This window comes from Falco punctatus (genome assembly GCF_963210335.1).
Source record: "Falco punctatus genome assembly, chromosome: Z".
NCBI lineage: Eukaryota > Metazoa > Chordata > Aves > Falconiformes > Falconidae > Falco > Falco punctatus.
The window spans coordinates 40,406,053-40,424,490 of NC_137586.1; the positions used below are offsets into that span (position 1 = coordinate 40,406,053).

Sequence of the window (18,438 nt, forward strand, 5' to 3'; positions counted from 1 at the left end):
GTGCACACTAATGCTATGCCTTTAAAGTAAGTATTAGTGTACAGAACTACATCAATAACCTGTGCATATAAATTCCATATGGGAATAAAAATAGTATCATACAGTGTAAAAAATAACTATTTTCTGTTTTTAAAGAACAGCAAAGATGCATCAGGTTCTCCAACACTTCTCTTCAAAAACTTAATCTGGTTAAGATGCCTCAATAACAAACAATGAGATCGTCACTATTGAAATTTTGGTCACCGTTTTGATTCAGAAATTGTCTACTGTCTGTTCAGTCAGCACGTCATTAAAGATGGAGAATAAGGGGTCGTAACAGTTCAGCAGCTGTCTACCTCAGAAGACTTAAAAATAGAGGTAAGAGCAGAAGTGGGCAATTCAACTGCTTCCAGTGTTAGAAATAAGTGCCACAGTGATATGAGCCTACTTCTTGAAGACTGTATGATTATTTCCTCACAGGTATCTACTACCTTATTTTAATATACTAGACTTCCTTCAAAAGACCTAAAAAGACATGCTCCTTTCTTTAATCAAATTAAGAACCTTTTACTACTATAACTCTTTATTTTAGTTACAATCTAAGATCCAAATTCAACCAAGACAGTACATGCTTATAAAACTCAAATTTTAAAAGCCCTGTCAAAAAGCTGTCTTCTGCAGCATTGCTCTTACCCTACATGTTGCATTTAATTTTCTACTTAAAGGACTGAACTACATTGCAACAATTACAGTAAACATATGAAGTCTTGACATACTGCAGATCTCTCTTCAGACTTTCAAGTAACATCAGGTTGTATCTATGCTGGATCAATCACACTGTCTATCTGAACCTCAACTATACTATCCCATCCCCTATGCCACTACTTGGCCAGTCTCCAAAGAATACCTTACTTGATCACTCCCACAAGAATGAAAGAGGATAGGATTTTTTCAAAGACCTGTCCCAATACATCTTTTTTCCTTAACATGATTTTCTTGTTATACAATCTAATCAGGGTGACCAATTCTTATACAAATTAACATGGGCTCTGAATCAGTTGATTACATCCATGTTCTATTTAGTTTATGCAAACAGATCAGGTTAAGGCTTATCAAACCACCTGTGCTACTGCAGCTTCATTTTAAGATCTCTGAAAAAAAGCACTCATTTATGAACTCCATTGGAATACTCTCCAGTTGTCAAAAGGACCCAAACAAAACAAAAACAAAAAACCCCAAAGAACACCTTACAGGAAGCATGTAATATTGCCCTGTAACCACAAGTTACTGATGGAATTTGTTACAGAGTCCAAATGGTTTTCAATTGCTTTGTTTTGCAAAAGCTTACCTAAAAAGACTGCATTAGCCAGAATTAGTCAGATTTACTTTTTTTTTCCTTCTTTTATTTTAGTATGCCATGTTTTAGTAAGAATGTAGAGGAGCCCCTAATACCAGCAGTATCAGTATAAGAAAGTGAAAGCAGAACATCTGGTTTTAAAATTTAACTTGTCTTTTTTTAATTTTTCTTCTTTAAAAATAATTTATAACCACTATGTCATAATGGTAGTAATGACTATCTGAATCATCCGAACCTTAAATGTAAATCGAAACAATCAAAATGTGATAAACACACCATCTACATCAATCTTTATCTATGTATCCTTTGTACATCAAGACAAGTTAAAATGCTTCAGAAAGCAAAATCAACAACAGACATCACTACTTATTTCTTGCATGGTAATTATTGACCCTTATAATTTTGAAGTGAAGCTGGGGTGGGGGGTGAGGAGAGAGAAAGTAAATCACCAGCTTAAAGACACTCCTCTACACCAGATTTTTCACAACTTCAAGAATTACTATATGGGGAAATAATCTGATTAAAAATGCATGAGGAAATATTGTTTTACTACTTACAGTTCAATTTCTACTAGACCTTTCAAGCACCCCTGCTTTACAAAGAGACCAACCTACAAAATAATTATAGAAATCATTATTGCAAAATAACAGTGTATTAAAATGTAATCTTTTACAAAACTACATATTTATATAATAGAGTTGCTGCAATGCGATGTTTTATTAAAAACTTAAAATTAAAAGCTAAAATGTATTTTGGTTGTGTATTAACTAAAAATAAAGGACAACACTATCATCTTCCTTATTGACTAGCAGCATTAGAACTTCCTCCATAGGTTAGCAATTTCTGATCAATTTCAACCTCCAAAACTGAACCAATTATAATGAGCAGATCCACAGAGAAAGAACTCATGACCTTCAGGAACAAATGCAATACAAATGAAAGACATTGGCAAATTACCTGTACTAATAGAACTTCCAAATCTAATAGTATAAAAATATATAAACATGAAAAGCCAATAAAAATACCACCACACAGTGCTGCCATGCAGTCAATTTCCATATATACATTCCCTCAAAACTAAGCTGCAATCACAGAATATGTACAATCATTTAGGTACCCGGATTCAGTGCTCGGAAGATCTACTGCAATATGTTCCATCCAAACAGAATATCCAAGAAGCAAGAGAAAAATTTAAATTGACAATACAAACTTCCTACTATAATGTCAACACGTGATCACTTAGGAGTAAAAAAATAAAATAATCGTAGAACCATCAAAAAAAACCAACTTCCATTTATGTCAAAGATCAGCGGCTCCATGCTTTTAGATAAATTCTCAGACCCTGTAAGGACATGTTATTTCCACAGGTTCTATATACTTTGAAATTCAGTTGGAGTTTTTAAATTTTATTTCTCCTTTAGCTGTTATTTCTGATCAAATGTTTTTTATGCATTAAGTGATATTTTCCTACCCCACTGTGGGGGCTGAAGACATCTTCACATATAACCTCTGGTCTGCTCTGGTTCCAGTACGATTCACTTGTTTCCATTTCACAATTCAGCCAAAACAACTAGTTAAAACAAAACCCCTTTGGTAAAAGCCATTGTCTCTGCATCAGGTTATTTTACAATTTGCATGCCTTACTTTTTATAAAAATAAAGCAAATCAAGGAAGACAGTCGTTTTCCCCCCTCCTATGCTGGAAAAGTCTCTTAATGAAATTCAGTTTAAGCATGAACAATAAAAAAGTTCATAGTTACCTTATCAGCTCTCCCTATGAAAGAAGGTTTTCCACCCAGTCCCAAGCAGATGGCACAAACAATGCTTGACTTCCCTGTTCCATTAGCACCTATGATCATGTTCAGATTGGGTCCTGGATATACTTCACAGGAATCGTATGTTCTGGAAAGTACAGCAATTTTTTGAACCTTGTAAACACTATGTCACCTTAAAAAATATTTACTTGCTTTAAAACACTTCATGATTATATTAATGATGACAGAAAAATTTATCAAATCTAGACTCAACCCTGCAATACTACTTTGTAAGAAAATCTCAAACTAACACTACAATCAAACATCAAGGAATACATTCCTATCAGCCAGAGCATTTACAACTTTCTTCAAAAGAAATTATTAAAAAGAATGAAATCCAGCCACATGACAATTTCTATTGACTTTACTATGACATCCCATTATTTTACAATTAAGAAAAAAGACAGAAAGAAAATTGAGTGAAGTCAAGCCTGTTACATTTAATTCCAGCTGCATGCTGCACCGCAGTCAGAGATTCCCCGTGCCTAACCTCTGCAAGGTACTTGTGCCTTAAGCTCTACAAGAAGCCTGTGGAACGTCCTATTGATAATAACACAGTAGTGTTCTTGAGTTATAAGAACCTAAATCATTAGCCTGTTATTAGTGATTTTTTTTAATTGTATTGGAGATCTTTCATCATGTGCATCAGGTATGCCTACTGGAATAGCAACTACAGGAAGAGACCAAACCCAAACATGTAAATATCGTTAAAACAAAAAAAAACCCACATAAATAATAAACTGTTAATATCGTTATGATAAATAACATTCCACATTCATAACGAACTCCACCGCTGGCTGTTCTGTTCCCACACTGTACCAAATGCAAAGAAAACTGAGACACTAACACCAAAGAAGAAACACAAAGCAGCTAATGGCAACACAATAGCATAACCCACGTAGTCCTGGAAAAGAAGGTACCTGAACCCTTAATGCCGAGGCTTAAACTACTATGTTTGAAGCTTCATTTGGCATCTATAGCTTGATTCATGAACCACGCTACTCAAAACTGTTTTCGAGGCTGACATGGAGCTATGAGCGTACCAGCCATAAGAAAATGGCCTGAAAATTTCTGCTGGTAACTATAATAGCTCCCAACAAAACGGTGTCCCCACACACAGAAACCGGAGAAAGCACGTGCAAAAGGTAACACCACACTTTATCCTGATGGTTCCCAAGGCCTGGCCCGCTGCCCTACGAACGTCTTGTGCACTCTCCCCTCCACTACTTGACAATCACCTAACTGGGAGGAAAGAAAAGCATGCAGAGGCCGACACAGTCAACAGGAGCCACCACCTTCGGGTAGACGGGCCGACACGACCACCCCTGGGGAACGCACCCCCACGGAAGCGATCCTGCACTAAGAACCTACGGGACTCGCAATCTACCCAGCAGACTCTCTCCGCCCTCTAAGCAAGGCATCATCTTCCAGAAAAAAAAAAAAGTTTCCCGCACTCCCCCTTCCAGCCCCGATTCACCTCGGCACCCAAGGCCTTATCAGCCCTGTTAACCGAGGGCGCCTCCCCGCTCCATGCGCCACAGCGGAGAATGGCCGCAGCGAGCGCGCCCCTGCCTCGCTAGCCCGCTGCTCCAGGGTTGGCCCTCCTGACTTAACGGCCAAGTCCCCACCGCCACACCCGCTTTAAAATAGGGTGAGGAAGGAAGCCGAGGCCGCCCAAGCTGGCCACCAACCTCTAAGACGGCAGGGACCTCGGGCAGGAGCGCCCCAGCGCCCGCAGGCGCCCCACAGCCAGCCAGCGGCGGCTGCCGACAACCCAGGACGGGAAAGCGCCCACCGCTCACTCACAGAAAGTTCTCGATGAAGATCCTGACGATGGAGCCCTCGACAAAGTGGGAGCGCGCCTCAGCGCTGCCGAGCCTTATCTTCTGCTTCTTCTGGCTCACCACCGCCATTTTCCCACTTGAGCTCTCCTCGAGCCCCGGCCAAAAAGACGCGCTTTGCGCCTCGCTCTTATTAGCCGGAGAGGAAGGGCGGGCAACTGCGGAGCGCCCTCATTGGCTGATAGGGCGGGGCTGATGGGGCGAGGCTTTTCATTGGCTCGCAGAGAGTCGCGCGGCTGCCCTTTGGCTGGAGGAGAGCGGGCGGTGAGGGGCGCGGGGGGGAGGCTGTGGTGTCGGTTTCGCTTTCCGACGGGGGCGTGGGAGGCCGCGGCTGTGCCCCCCAGTACTGAGGAGGACGCAGGGCGTAATGCGCGGCCTGAGTGCGTCCCGGCGGGCGGGAGGAATCCCTTCCCGTCTCACGGGCTGCACGTCCCGTGGGTGCTGCGGCGGGAGGACGGCGCCTCCCGGCCGGTGCACCCTGCGGTGGGACGCGCGCGGAGGGAAGGTGCCGGTGCCGGCGCTGTGCCCCTGGCGGCGGTCTGCGCAGGGCTTATCCCTCACAAGAGGGGCGACCGGCACCGGGACCCGCCTCTGGCGTACTTCTTGGAGGTCCCTGCCCGGAGCGGGTTGGGAGGGGATTGGGCAGGCTTCGGGGCCTGCCTCGGCTGTCAGCACCCGCTACCGCCAGCGGCCTTTCCCCGGCGGCTGGGCGGTAACGCGGCGCGAGGGAACGGTGTTAGCGGCCTTCCCACGAGGCGGCAGCACAGCCGAGCAGTTGGGCGTCCACTGCTTCAGAGGTGGGCACCTTCTGCATATCCCCCTTACTTCATGGGGACGAGCCTGGGTTCCAAGCCAACGAACTGTTCTTGTGTGCCTATTCTGGCACCTGCCTGGGTTTGCTTAGTTTTTCTTAATTTTTAACAAAACAACGGGGAAAACATTTTTTATATGTGTTACTTCAGAGATCAGGAGGTCTGTAAAAGCATAGAAATGTCCTTTGGAAACGGACATCCTTTAAAAAAGATATAAATGTCCTTTAGTAATGATCCTAGAGGAACGCACGTGTGTGAGGTTTTGGTACCTTGACTGCAGGGCAATCACCAGTGTCACTGAGGCTCTCGCAGGTGCCTTACCTTTCCCACATGCTTTATTTTTTCCTCTTAGACCAAGCATTCCTGTTGGAACACAGGGCCTCATAACTAGCCACAGCTTTTATGAGAGACCAGGAGGCTGATTAAGCGTGCTGAAAAAGACAGATGTAAGAAACAGATTGTGCTTAAGTGGAACCAGGTAAAGGAATCAATACATACCTAGAGTGCTTTGTCCTAGAAAGTTTACAAGGAAAACAACATTTTTTCCGATATGAACCAGCTACTTGGCATGCAGAGGCTTTGCAAGGCCACCTGTACCTAAGCAACTGTATCTGTAATACCCTGAAAAGACCAAAATTGCCATGGTAAACACATCAGTACAGCATCTTTGGGTAAGGATGTAGCAGAATTGGGACCAATGTGGAAAAAGTAATTTGTTAGGTTGCTTTTTTGAGAGGAATTCAGGTAGATAAGGGGAGATACAAGGGCAGTGAAAAGGTTGTTCCAGGTACATGGGGGAAGAATGATTAAGCTCTGTTAAAAAATGAAGGGGACTGCTGCTCCAGCAGTAAGAGTGCAGATGCCCACAGACAGTAGTGAAGCTGATCTGCAAGTCCAAGCCCACCAGGACATTAGACAGCCACTTTGGATAACCCACTGAACTCTCCACCAGGTGCGTGTCCAGAAGTCTTGGTGCAGAAGAATAAAGAAACATAGAAATGCACCCTTGTACTGTTGGGGTGGGTGTGGGTGTGTGTGCAAGGGTCAGGATAATAAGATTGAAAGTATGTAATTCAAAAGATTTGTGATAATAGCTGTGTAATAGAGTGTGAAATTGTATCACTGTATATTAGCAACACGGGTGTGTCTGTTCATTAATTATATTATTAATTGATTTATTAGTTGAAAATGTGTTATGTAAGTAATAAAAATTGTATTCTCCTAAATCAGTTGTTTCTCAAGCTTGCAGACCAAAAGGGTAGCACTGGAGTAATTAGCTAGAAGTGACTTCCAGCCAAAAGAGGAGGTGGTGGTGGATTAAGGAACCATTTCAACATATTTCCAATAGAGATTGCTGAAGAGGTATGGTTTTCCCAGAATTTGTCAGGAAGCATTTTCCAGGATCTGGTGAGTATGGATGCTGGTAAGAGCTAGAAAAAGGAGATTGTGAAGGCTGCAAAGTAGGCGCTACTTGGACTAAGATGAGTTCTTGAAAAAAGAGAGGGAGGATGTAAAAGCTAATACAGAATGTAAGAGCAGGAAGATGTAACACAGTACTTAGCAGTGATCAAAGGAACACAGCCAAATATGTAGTTGGCCAAGAAAGAGACCAAAATGCTACTGTTCAGAAAAAACGTATGCAGGTGGGAAAAATGGAAAGGTGCAGGAGGTAGACAGGAGAACAACAGAGAAAGGATGGGAAGAAAATAGCCAAGAATATAGATCCAAGTAATGTAAAGGAGTGTTGAAAGTTAAGCAACTAAGAAACTTTAAATCACAAATTAAAATGCTTTTCCAATGGAAATGGTAAAATTAAGTAAATTTGACATAATGACATCCAGCATTTTGTTTGAGGTAGGATGAGACTGGTGTTTTCTCTTTTTCAAAATGTGAGGGTAGAACCTTTTAACTGTGTGTCATGTTGCAGGAAAAGCGTGCTTTCTTCAGCCTTATGCAGCGGCCCTTTCGGAGCAGTGGGCCTCTTGTGTGTGGACTTGTCACACTTGTGTGCTGTGTTCCAGTCCAGGTAGGTAAAATGCCAGTTCTCTTAGTGCTCAGTTTGAGCTGCCTTAGTGAAGCATCATGACTGTAAAATTAGATTTATGTTGGGTTTATTTTGATGTGACGCACTAGTTAGCCAGAATATTTTCATTTACATTAGTGTAAATAGAACAACAGTGATAAAATTTTATGTTGTTATTTTGGTTTTCCATTGGCGTAACTGAGATCTGAATTTGGCCCTCTGTGTGGATATTAATGGGGATAATGACAAAATGTCAACTTAGTGGAAGACATTTAAAGGATAAAAAGAGTATTGAACAAGAGGGCAATAAAAGGGCTGTTCCTCTGATATCAGGACATGTTCAGTTCCACTTCAGCACAAAGCTACATTTAGAGCAATCAAATACAAGGCTGTTAGTGTTTGGGGAGTTATAGCTGCTCTTGAAGGTTTCTTTCTCCTTTCCATTTTATGGACTGTGCCACAACTGGGATCAAAGCAATTACTTGTAGATTCTCCAGTAGCTTTTGAAGAAGTTTTCAGACAGTAAACAGGCCTTGTATAGCAAGTCTCAGAACTGTTCTTTGCCCTCTGTTGTCCCTGTACAGCTACTACAGCAGTGGGAAAGGAACAAATAGTAAAAAAAAATGGTTCCAGGTCAGAAATTAATTGCATGGAGAGTTTCCTATTTGGACAGAGCTGATGGAATGGTTTTTATGTCATGATAAAACTGAAGTTTGCCAGTGGCGAATGCATCTTCCCTAGTTTTCAGATGTGCTGTGGCATTCTTTCACTAGTCTGTGAATTTCCTATTCTATAAACCCATATCCAGCAGGCACTGAAGTAATTTAAAGCCACCTTTCAAATTTTCCCTCTGTTCCTTAATTTCTGCAGCAGAAATGGGTGGAATGGTGCTGTTGTTCCCTACTGAAGGAAGAACTTAGACTTTTCTTTTTGCAGTCAGGACAATGTTTCACACCCTATGGATAAATAGTACCCTCAATGGTACCAACACAATCCTTGTACCAGTGAGGTCCCTAGAGAGCACTCAGTGGAGAGCAGGATAGGGTACTTTGCTTATGTTCTTATTCATATCAGACTAAATCTGATCACTTTGATGGAGCGAAGCAGAGTTGCATACATTGTTGGAAAGAGGAATCCAGTAGTTACACCTCATGCTTCATTTCATTTACAGAAAAGTCCCAGCAGAAGTATGGAGAACCATCAAGCCTGATTATTTTAACCACTTAATTTTCACTTGTTTTCTCCTTAGATAATTAGATCTGAATGTTGATACCAAAGCATACGCTTTACAGAACAACTGTAAAACTGTTTTGACTCCTAGGGAACTGTCCATTGTTCCTGGCTGCTGTTGTTTTCAGAATAATAGCAAGAGCAGTGTGTTCATAACCAGCTGTTGACGGGGACTGTAGGTAGCTAGGATAGGCAGTTAAGATGTCAATACCTTTTGGCTCTTCCTCAATCTGTAGAAAATAGTAAACTGCTTAAATCTATGTGGTCTTATAAACACATTAATACTGAATGTATTTAATTGAACTATCTCTTCAATTGTTTGTGTCTCCAAAATGAAAACTTAGTAAAGATGCAAGGGGCTAGATTGTCCTAGGTGCTGTTGATCCTTATAGGTTGTTTAGGGAAAATGTATACTTTGTTCTGAAAGAAGCAAAGGGTATTTCCACTTTTCAAGGCTCACATCTTGCAGCAACAGCTTGAATGTGGTGGCTGTAAGAATAATTTCTGTGGCTCAATACAGGAACTTCTGCAGCAGATCAGATTGCTTTCTGTCAGGTGTCTTAGGTGACGTGACTCACATATTTCATTCTCTTCATATTCCAAGTATTGAATTCAGGCTATTATATTAGGTTCAGTTGTTTCTTGTTACACCAATAACTATAGAGTCTAAAGCAGAGCAATAAGATTATTTTCAAAGTTAATTTTATTAGGAAGTTACAATAATTTCAGAACAAAACCTTACACACAAACATATAAATCTTAAGAATTAGTATGTTGTGTGAATTCAGTTTCCTATTAATATAAATGCAAGGCATCTTGGTTGGGTAAAGTGTACATTCTCTGTGACTGTACAAAGTGATTTATTTAAAAATGCACAAGACACATAGGCAAGGGTTTCATTTCATATAGTTCAAAATGTCAGCAGCTTACACTGTATTATACTGGAACACTAAAAGTGAGTTTGTTATTGGCAAGGACAACAAATATACTTGTTATAGTAAAAGAATACAAAACCACAACAAATTGCCAGCAGAGTGTTAAGTTTCCCAGAGAGATTTGTCATCATGAATAATTGCACTTAACCTGTAGGCTGTTACAAGTAGCTAATACTATTTTCGTTATTATTTCAAAATATTCATAATATCCTTAACAAAAACCCATTGTATACCCAACACAAAACATTCACTGAATGCAGATTTAAGATAACACAATATTGGATTGCAATTGTGCACCTTTACTTTCTTCTTTTTACCTACATACCAGAAAGGTTGTTTTTTTCCTAAAAAAAAAAGCCATTAAAATGAATGATCTGTGCAAAATGGGTAGCCTTTATATAATAACTGATATCTCATGCAAACAACCAAAAAAAAAAAAGTCTAAGAAGCCCTGAGTTAATAACTTCATTGCAAAGGCGAGGAACATGACTGCTCTGAGTTCTTCCTATACATTGGTGTATATTCAAACCAGTCCGGTATTTACTTAAAACATATTTTAAAGTAGGCTGTTTGTGGAGTTTTTCACATACAAATCTTCTATGCCCTTCATTCCTTTCAGCAGACTGTATTTAGTACTCAATTTCGTTTAAGTTGTCAGGATAGCCTGATGAGAATTGAATTTCTTCCACTTCTAGAATAGAAAGAAGGGGGGAATACTGTAATTATTTGTATATTTACCATACATAAGAATGCATAGAATGTAATACCATGCTGGATGTAGATGGGGCTGCCATATGTATTTTAAAAAGTGTTAGAGCATCTTTACTAGTCCAGATTCTGACAGTGGTCTCACATCTTACTAGAAAACAAAAACTCTGCACTAACCAGCAGCATGACAGTTAAGTTCAGACCATTCAGTGGGAATTCAAGGGAAGAATTACCACCTGTCTGCTAGGTGTCTCCTAAGAGGAAAAGAAATATGTTTAAACATACCTAAACAGGGTCCTGCCTGGAACAGAATATCATCAATAGCAGTGTCACTTCTCATTGACACACCACGGATCGCCTCAAAAATAATCTGTAAAGGTAAGGCACAGCTTTTCATGAATCCCACAGGAGGAAACGACTTATTAAAAAAAAAAAATAATACCCATGCAGTCTGTTCAAGGATCTAGTGTCTCCTGAAAACCTGCTTCTTAGAAAGAAACTTCTGTGCACCATCACTGGACTGATTGCCCTGGGCAGAGAATTTGGGTGTGTGCAATGCCAAAGGATGCAAATTTGTTTTCACAATTCGTTAAGAAATCAATGTGTGTTACACACCACTGATAGATTATCTCTAGTAATGTGGCATTGCTGCCTTGCTTTTCAGCCCAAACATATCACTGTGTTGCCCATACGCAAGCAAGACCTGAGGGGGCAAAAAAAGCATTACAATATCATGTGGTCTTACTGATGAAGCTAAACTTGCTTTTTAGTAGAAGTTTGTGGTTTGTTTGTGATTTGTTTTTGTTTTTTTTTTCTTTTCCTAACTGATTTCTAGGCTTTTAAGGCAATGTGATTAAGAAAACCCACACAACATCTTTGGTTAGTGATCAGTGCAGTTTTGTGCCCAGTGTGGTTTCAATAGCAGTTTAAGGTTCCTCTTTAACAGAGAAGCTGAAGCAGGCTTTGCCTCTGGCAATAGTGAAACGGTGGCGCTGTTGAAACCAAAGGCAGAGCTGTAGCTTTGCATCATCCCTTGCCTTTGCCACCTCAGAAGACCATCCTGCAAGAAGCAGCCATTTTATCACAGCTTAGTGGTTATGTCAAATCTAGACTGGGCTTTAGACAGCTGAAAGAAAAGCAACTGCACAAGTGAGCTAATTAAAAAAATATCACTATTGACAAGAAATGATGGGGAAACAGCATTTAAATACTTGTAAAAAATAATTTTGAATTAATGAACTATTTTCATACTTGCATGTCTTTAACAATTCCCTCCCTACTTTCATCTGTAAAAAATTACACGTTACTTCAGCTTGTTCAGGTATCCATTCAATCCTATCTACATCTTAATATTATTTAGAAAAAAAAAAAAAACAACAAACAAACCAAAACCAGCACATTGTTCAGTTCCGTATTCCTTTTTGACTGCTTTTTGTTTGTTTCTTCTTACCTGGTAGTTTCTATCACTTTCATACTCTATCAGTCCCCTTAGCCATGAGATGCTTTGTTCCCCCGTCCTCCTCCACAAAGGAATCTCTTCATCATCACCTTCTTTTCTGAGATAAACACTTAATAATCCAGTCCCAGCTCCATACATGTGATAGAAAAATGTTAAGCACTGTTTCCCAGAGGTTCCTCTTAGTGATCTTGAAACTAGGTATGCTCTCTGTCCATAGACCATGTTGGATGCCTCTATATACATGTAGTATCCTTAAAAACATACACAAGCTAATATTAGCAAAGTAGAATACATTCTATCAGTATGTTCATTACACTCAACATACTCATATAAAAAAACTATGAAACAATTTTGATGAAGATTTTTATGCTGTAGACTTACATTTGGGAACGGTAATATTTGTGATACTGTAATAATCGTGCAGTGTAATAATGGTAATATCTGTGAATGCTAATCTAAGAACACTTAAAAATTTGTTTATATCTGATGAAATAACAGCAACAGAAAGGAACACAAATAAGAAAAAATCATAGCTGTTCTTAAATCAGGAATGCACTCTGACAGTGGAATTCAGAGACAGCTGTGTGTCCATCCTAGGATACAGTTTAGGCAATGGTTGGAGCTGATGCTATTAACAAAGCAAATTAATTGAAATACCTCTTATATCACATATGACATCAATAATATTTTTCTTTCTGTAATAAAGATGTGAAGACACAAGTGAGGAAAACTGGACTCTCTAGAATCCATGAAAGATTGTCATGAACTCTGATCTGTGGAAAAATTAGTCATTAACTGGTGGCAGGCAAATTAATACCCTCCCCTCCCCCCACCTCAATCCATCATTTGGTTATTTCCAGTTGGGGCAAACTCAGGTGTGTCGGAAAACAGGAATATCCCCAAGTCGCATCCGCTGAATACAGCAGCTGTTCTGTATCTGGAGATGCACACTCCACCAGCATGCAGTGAACTCAGATTTTGCAGCAGCACCTCATGCAGTCCTACTGCTCCCTTTTTGTGGTGTTGGAGAAAACAAGCTGCCCTGCTGCCACCAGCTTGTTTGTGAGATTTCCCTTGGGGAGAGGGGATTCCTAAGGATCAGTAAGGCAGAAGAAAGGCTGAGAGCAGCAAGAACAGCCAGCCAGTGGATGCTCAGGGTGTCTCTCATGATTCAGAAGTCCTATTGCCTACACAAACCCCTGCTGAAGACATCCCCTCTAACCTAGGTTGTAGTTAGGTGGTGAGCAGCAGTAGAGAGAAATGGGGGAAAGGAACATTATCTAAAGCTGTAGGTCTGTAAAGAAAAGATAATTTTGTACAGTGTTTTGGAGAACTCTCAAGGCTATTTATATCAAACCTAGTGCAAGCCATTGCAAGGATTTTGATGTTCATTGTGCTTAAAAGTTCCTTGAGTTAAAAATCAAAACCTACAAGTACCTACTATAGTATAATAAAATAATTTGCCTTTAGTTCTAAGGCCTGAATCGTATTATGAACTTGTTGGAAAGACTAGATCAGCTCTTGGTTTTGTGAATCCAGATCCAAGTACTTCTCAGCACATCTTGCTGCAAAGACTTGTGTGAAATAAGGCATAAATGTTGTCACAGGCCAGGATTAAAGATTGTTTTGCTTCACCAGTTCTAAAGTTGAGCTATCAGCGTCAATTCTCAGACTACTTGGGGATCTACATAAACTGAAAATAGGTCTAAAGTCAGTTTCTACCTTGGAAATCAAGAAAATTGTGCTATCAACCCATCCTTTCCCTTAAGCAAGAAACTCTTAAGTGTTGCTCTACTATAAGGAGAAGGTTATTGTCCTTGGAAACACAAGAGCTGATATATAGTGTATTTGAAAGAGGAAGGATAAAATATATTTATCATTTAATCCTTTTATGGAATTGAGTTTGATTAGCTACCAAAACAAGGAGCAACTTTAATGCAATGTAATAATTTTAGATTGTATTTTATAGAAAAAGAAAGGTATGCCAAACAATACAGAGGTGGCCTACAGATGCCTCTCCAACAGTCTCAACCACTTTGCAAAATAAAAATTGTCAAATTACCTTTAAAAACCATTAGGAAAAATTCTCACTTATTTAACAGCTGGTGATCACATGTCTAGTTGATGCAGCAGAACTGGACAGCAGCAATTACACACAGTATGTCATTTAATTCACTCTAATGTCATCTAATTTTTAAATGGAAAAGGCACACAAATTTCAATATTCCCTTTTGAAAGTCGTTCCACAGTACAAAGATATCATTATTGGGAAAATGTTCTTGATTTGTGGATAGCCTACATTTTCCACTTAACTTAGCCAACAGATCTGGTCAGAATATGGTCAGATTTATAGGTAATGTTTCTTGGTTTTGTTTCATAATACATAAGAGAAGTTTTAAGCTTTAAAACTCACTTATCTCTGAAGGCTATTCAAATTTCTACACAGAAACAGTACTATTTAGAATTAGCAATGGAAGAACATAATTTCTTGGTGATCTGAAATTTCAAGCTGAAGAGCAATACTCCCATCTGCACTCTCAATTCCACATGCAGGATTTTGGCTGTACAGTCCCACACGCCATGAGTTTACATCTCTCTAGTCAATTTCCATACCTTGCTCAGGAGGCAGCTATTACAGAAATTTTACCAGGAGATAGGAAAGGGAGATTTTGCTGAATATGCACGAAGCCTATCTTTATAGATAAAGAGATCAGAAACAAGGCAAAACATTTGTTATTTTATTAACTAGAAACATTTGTTATTTTATTAACTAGAAACAAAGCTGTTTTCCAGAGTAACTTGAATTACAAGCTTGCATAGAGCAAGACTTCACATGCACAGCTCAAATAACTGTATTTGACAATATTTAATGTGGTTTACACTCAGTCACAGTTGACAGAATAATTATAGCTTTTCGTGAGCCTTTTGAGCAGGCCAACTGCCCTTGTAATCCAGTTAAAATTTTTAACAGACTGGAGAGATGGCTGCTGTGCATAAACCAGCCTGTCTGCAACTGACTGTGTAATTTGTCAAATGAATGCTAGCCACTGTGAAGGAGGGCAAACCCAAAGGCCTCAAAAGCCTTTTTAAACCTATGTAAGCATTTAAAGGCCACAAACCTTAAGGCAGTTTCATCCATTGTACTTGGGAGTTGCTACTGAGATCCTCTCCTGCAGGAACACCAGCACCCAGCGCAGTGATGCAGTTCATCATTTTCAGAAGCCACCAACCAGGTACTGCCCCCCATGTGGGGGCAATTCTGATGCAGTTTTCTGTGTGTTTGCTCATGCTAATGGGGGTCCCGCTTGTCTAAATACTTTAAATTACACAACTGGGGTTATGGAGTGGATTTTCAAGGGAAAAGGTCCGTGGTACCTCTTTTAGTATCTATGTTTTCTTCTAAGTTTGAACAGGAAGGTGTTCATGCTGAAGAGATCCCAACCACTTGTTTGCCTTTTAGTTTCAGGGAATAGTTACATAAGCTAGGGGTTTGGGAGAAGGCTTTTCTGTAGAGAGTCATCCTGTCCTTTTTTCTCCTAAAGGAAAGGGTTACTTTAGGAAATCAAAGACCCAATTGCCCACTTGCTCTGCAGGCAATTCAGATTAAACATCACGTTCTCAAAATCATCTGTAGATCCCTAAGAAACATTTTTACTTCATTTGTAAAAACTTCCTCAGTGTTCTAGGTTATAATTTCAAAGGTTTTTTGATTGACTATCTATCTCTGTTCTGGAAGTTCAATGTGGAGCTTAACTCACCTACCCCAGTAGTGTGATCTCCTTTTGGTCCAGTGTATGATGTGGGAGTTGGACCCCTCCACCTGTGCCAGCTCCCACGACCTCTCCTCTTCTGGGTAAACACACACTCATCTTTTTCAAAAGTACACTCTCCAGGATTGGGCAGCAATAGATCTGTAAGGAAAGGACATTGCCTAAAACTGCAAATATATTAGACAGATACATGGAGGGATTCAACAACTAATGTATGGCATTCACTCACCTGCTGAAATCACTTATACCTACCTAGTGATACTCAAGAGTAGTCACAAGCTTATAGAACGTAGCTTCGAACCAATGTGCGAAATTTAATTTCATTTTCTTCACAGCTTTGAGAAAGTCTGTGCCCTAGTCTGGCTCACTAACATGTACCAGTATTCTTTTAAAAATCTTGTACAGTTTATTATCACATCATTGCTCTTAATCCGCATTAGGCTTTACCAATGTAATTTTCTTCACTGCTGTGGCACCCCAATCAGTGTAATGAGCTTCAGCATGTATAAATGCATACTAAATGTGTCTTGTCAAAGAATGGAGTTTCTGTGATCTGAAATCAAACACCACATTTAGCTCTCAAATGTTCCCTTGGCACAAGATTCTAATACCAAATACACCAGACCACAGAGCTGCAATTGCTAGAGTATTTTCATTATTTAAATTCTATTAGATGATGAAGAAGGGAAAGATGACAATTCAGGTGCTTTCCAGGAAGCTTCTGTCAGCTTTTCTGCTATAATCTGTTCAGGAGCAGACACTCTGAGCTGCTTTTACTTTCTGAAAGGGAGGAAGATTTGGTGCCTCACATACTCTGGGGCATTTTTCAGGCATTTTTTTGCTGCCATCAGTGGCAAGTCCCAGTATGACTATACACCCAAGTATCAGTTCTGCACCTTTGGTTCCTTTTCAAATTACTTAGGAACTACAGAAAGGCAATACAGACAAATGTTGGAAATACTTTAGAAAAATAGCATCTTCTTTTATACAGGTGACATCTTTCTGTTCTTTAGCAGTTAGCTGCCTGAATGCACGAAATCCAATCAAAAGAGGTCATTAAAAAGTTATTATTACATGGGAATATAAATGGCATGGTAGATCAGCCTCATCACCATTTCAAAGGCATGGCTTTATTCTGAAGAAAAATGGGATTATAGATTGGGCCTGTCTCATAAGAATAGTTTCCAAATTAGGACACAATGGTTGCATTGTCAAACCTCAAAAAGCCCCAGAAAAGGGAGTTTGGGCAAGTTTAGGGAGATTAGCCTGTGCATGTCAGAGGGTAAATTGTGGCTCAAAAACATTCAGTTCGTCCCCACCACAGGAGGCAGAGTTAGGCTCCTTTGTTCTCATTAGAGAGCTGCAGCTCAGATAAAGGGACTGCGTCTTATAAGGCCTTGCACAACTGTACTTCTGGACTAAAAAGAATAATGCTGTGTTTTGAAAAGATTGCTTTGGGGTCCATTCCTGGTTCCCTAAAAGCCATTTGAAAACTACTTTCTCCTTAGTTGGACTATCATTTTTTTAAAAAATTGTAATGCCCCCAAAAGAATGCTCACTTATGTACAACTGCACTGGAGTCAGTGAAGTTAATTAGGAGTTAGCTGGTACCTCTGTGAACAAAAACCGGTCCTTACTGTATGTATGCTACTGCAAAAATGGGATTTATGCAGTACTTACTGTAAAAAGAAAAGAAACCACAGTGGGATGAAGGCAGCTATAGAATAGGCTTAGAAAATGAAGGTATGCAATGAACTCTTACTAAAAAAAAGCTCTTACAACAAATATACATGGTCTTACCAGCAGCCTGGCAGCTTCCCAGGCTCAATGATACATCATCCAATGCCACAAGTCCACAGTCCCAGAAGCTTTTACACCAGCTGACAAAGACAACCTGCAATACATGAAGGGAATTTCAGGTATCTAATAAAAGCTGGCACTGTTAAGAGTCTGAAATTTTAGATCTTTCCAAAAGCACTAACAATTTTGACACTTACAGAACAGAAATGATGAATCCGCTTTGTTTTGGCACATACTAATACTGCCAATAACTGAAATTTCAAATCCGGTGGGGTTTAGACGTACGTTTTCATTCAATAGAAAGTGCTTTCTCACTTTTACAGGCAAACAATGTGTCTCTGTATGTAGTTTCCATTTTAGTAGCAGAGTGCATTTTTTTAGTGTATAAGAAAAGATGACTTACTGAAGTTGTTGTGGTTCCCTGCCCCCCCCAAAAAAAACAGTAACAGTTTAAATGTCCTCAGCTATCTTACCCTTAAACCCAGGAGGGTTTATCCATGGAAAAATACATTTGAAAGAGTAATGCAGAGTGATGGCCAACAGAAATAGCTGTGGCAAAAAACAAAGAACAACAGAGATGAGATGAAATTGCTGCATAAAATGTGATTATTCAGAAATGACACAAGGTCATGGTATCATTGAGCAGGAGGCTGGAAATGCTAAGCATCATTCACAATGTTAATCTGGGTTTGTGAAGGTTAAGAATAGCGT

At 39.8% G+C, this 18,438-nt stretch overlaps 3 protein-coding genes across 11 annotated transcripts in view; 1 reads left to right on the plus strand and 2 right to left on the minus strand.

Moving 5' to 3' along the window:
- SMC5 (structural maintenance of chromosomes 5) overlaps window positions 1–5,118 on the minus strand; it is a 52,063-nt gene extending 46,945 nt beyond the window's left edge. The window contains exons 1-3 of one of the 4 annotated variants that reach the window (XM_080371685.1): window positions 4,956–5,118; window positions 3,096–3,237; window positions 1,894–1,946 (exon numbers count right to left, since the gene is read on the minus strand). In XM_080371685.1, the coding sequence (XP_080227811.1) occupies window positions 1,894–1,946; window positions 3,096–3,237; window positions 4,956–5,062 (302 nt within the window). In that variant the 5' untranslated portion in view covers window positions 5,063–5,118. The remainder of the gene's footprint in view (window positions 1–1,893; window positions 1,947–3,095; window positions 3,238–4,955) is intronic. The other 3 variants (XM_080371686.1, XM_080371687.1, XM_080371688.1) reach the window with 3 other exon arrangements.
- Window positions 5,119–5,185: 67 nt separating this feature from the next.
- LOC308056387 (uncharacterized protein) overlaps window positions 5,186–18,438 on the plus strand; it is a gene marked incomplete at its 5' end in the record, with an annotated part of 29,672 nt that continues 16,419 nt past the window's right edge. For 2 of the 4 annotated variants that reach the window (XR_013924807.1, XM_080371710.1), the window contains 3 exons: window positions 5,217–5,787; window positions 7,730–7,828; window positions 15,309–15,390. Coding sequence is in view for 3 of the 4 variants with exons in the window: in XM_080371710.1 (XP_080227836.1) it covers window positions 5,358–5,787; window positions 7,730–7,828; window positions 15,309–15,390 (611 nt within the window). Of the gene's footprint in view, window positions 5,788–7,729; window positions 7,829–15,308; window positions 15,391–18,438 lie in introns of all 4 variants that reach the window. The other 2 variants (XM_080371711.1, XM_080371712.1) reach the window with 1 other exon arrangement.
- The window catches only part of MAMDC2 (MAM domain containing 2), a 66,040-nt gene continuing 57,344 nt past the window's right edge, over window positions 9,743–18,438 (minus strand). For 2 of the 3 annotated variants that reach the window (XM_080371690.1, XM_080371689.1), the window contains 5 exons: window positions 17,728–17,821; window positions 15,916–16,068; window positions 12,149–12,408; window positions 10,984–11,068; window positions 9,743–10,681 (listed from right to left, as the gene is read on the minus strand). In XM_080371690.1, coding sequence (XP_080227816.1) covers window positions 10,620–10,681; window positions 10,984–11,068; window positions 12,149–12,408; window positions 15,916–16,068; window positions 17,728–17,821 — 654 coding nt within the window. In that variant the 3' untranslated portion in view covers window positions 9,743–10,619. Of the gene's footprint in view, window positions 10,682–10,983; window positions 11,069–12,148; window positions 12,409–15,915; window positions 16,069–17,727; window positions 17,822–18,438 lie in introns of those variants that run through there. The other variant, XM_080371691.1, reaches the window with a different exon arrangement.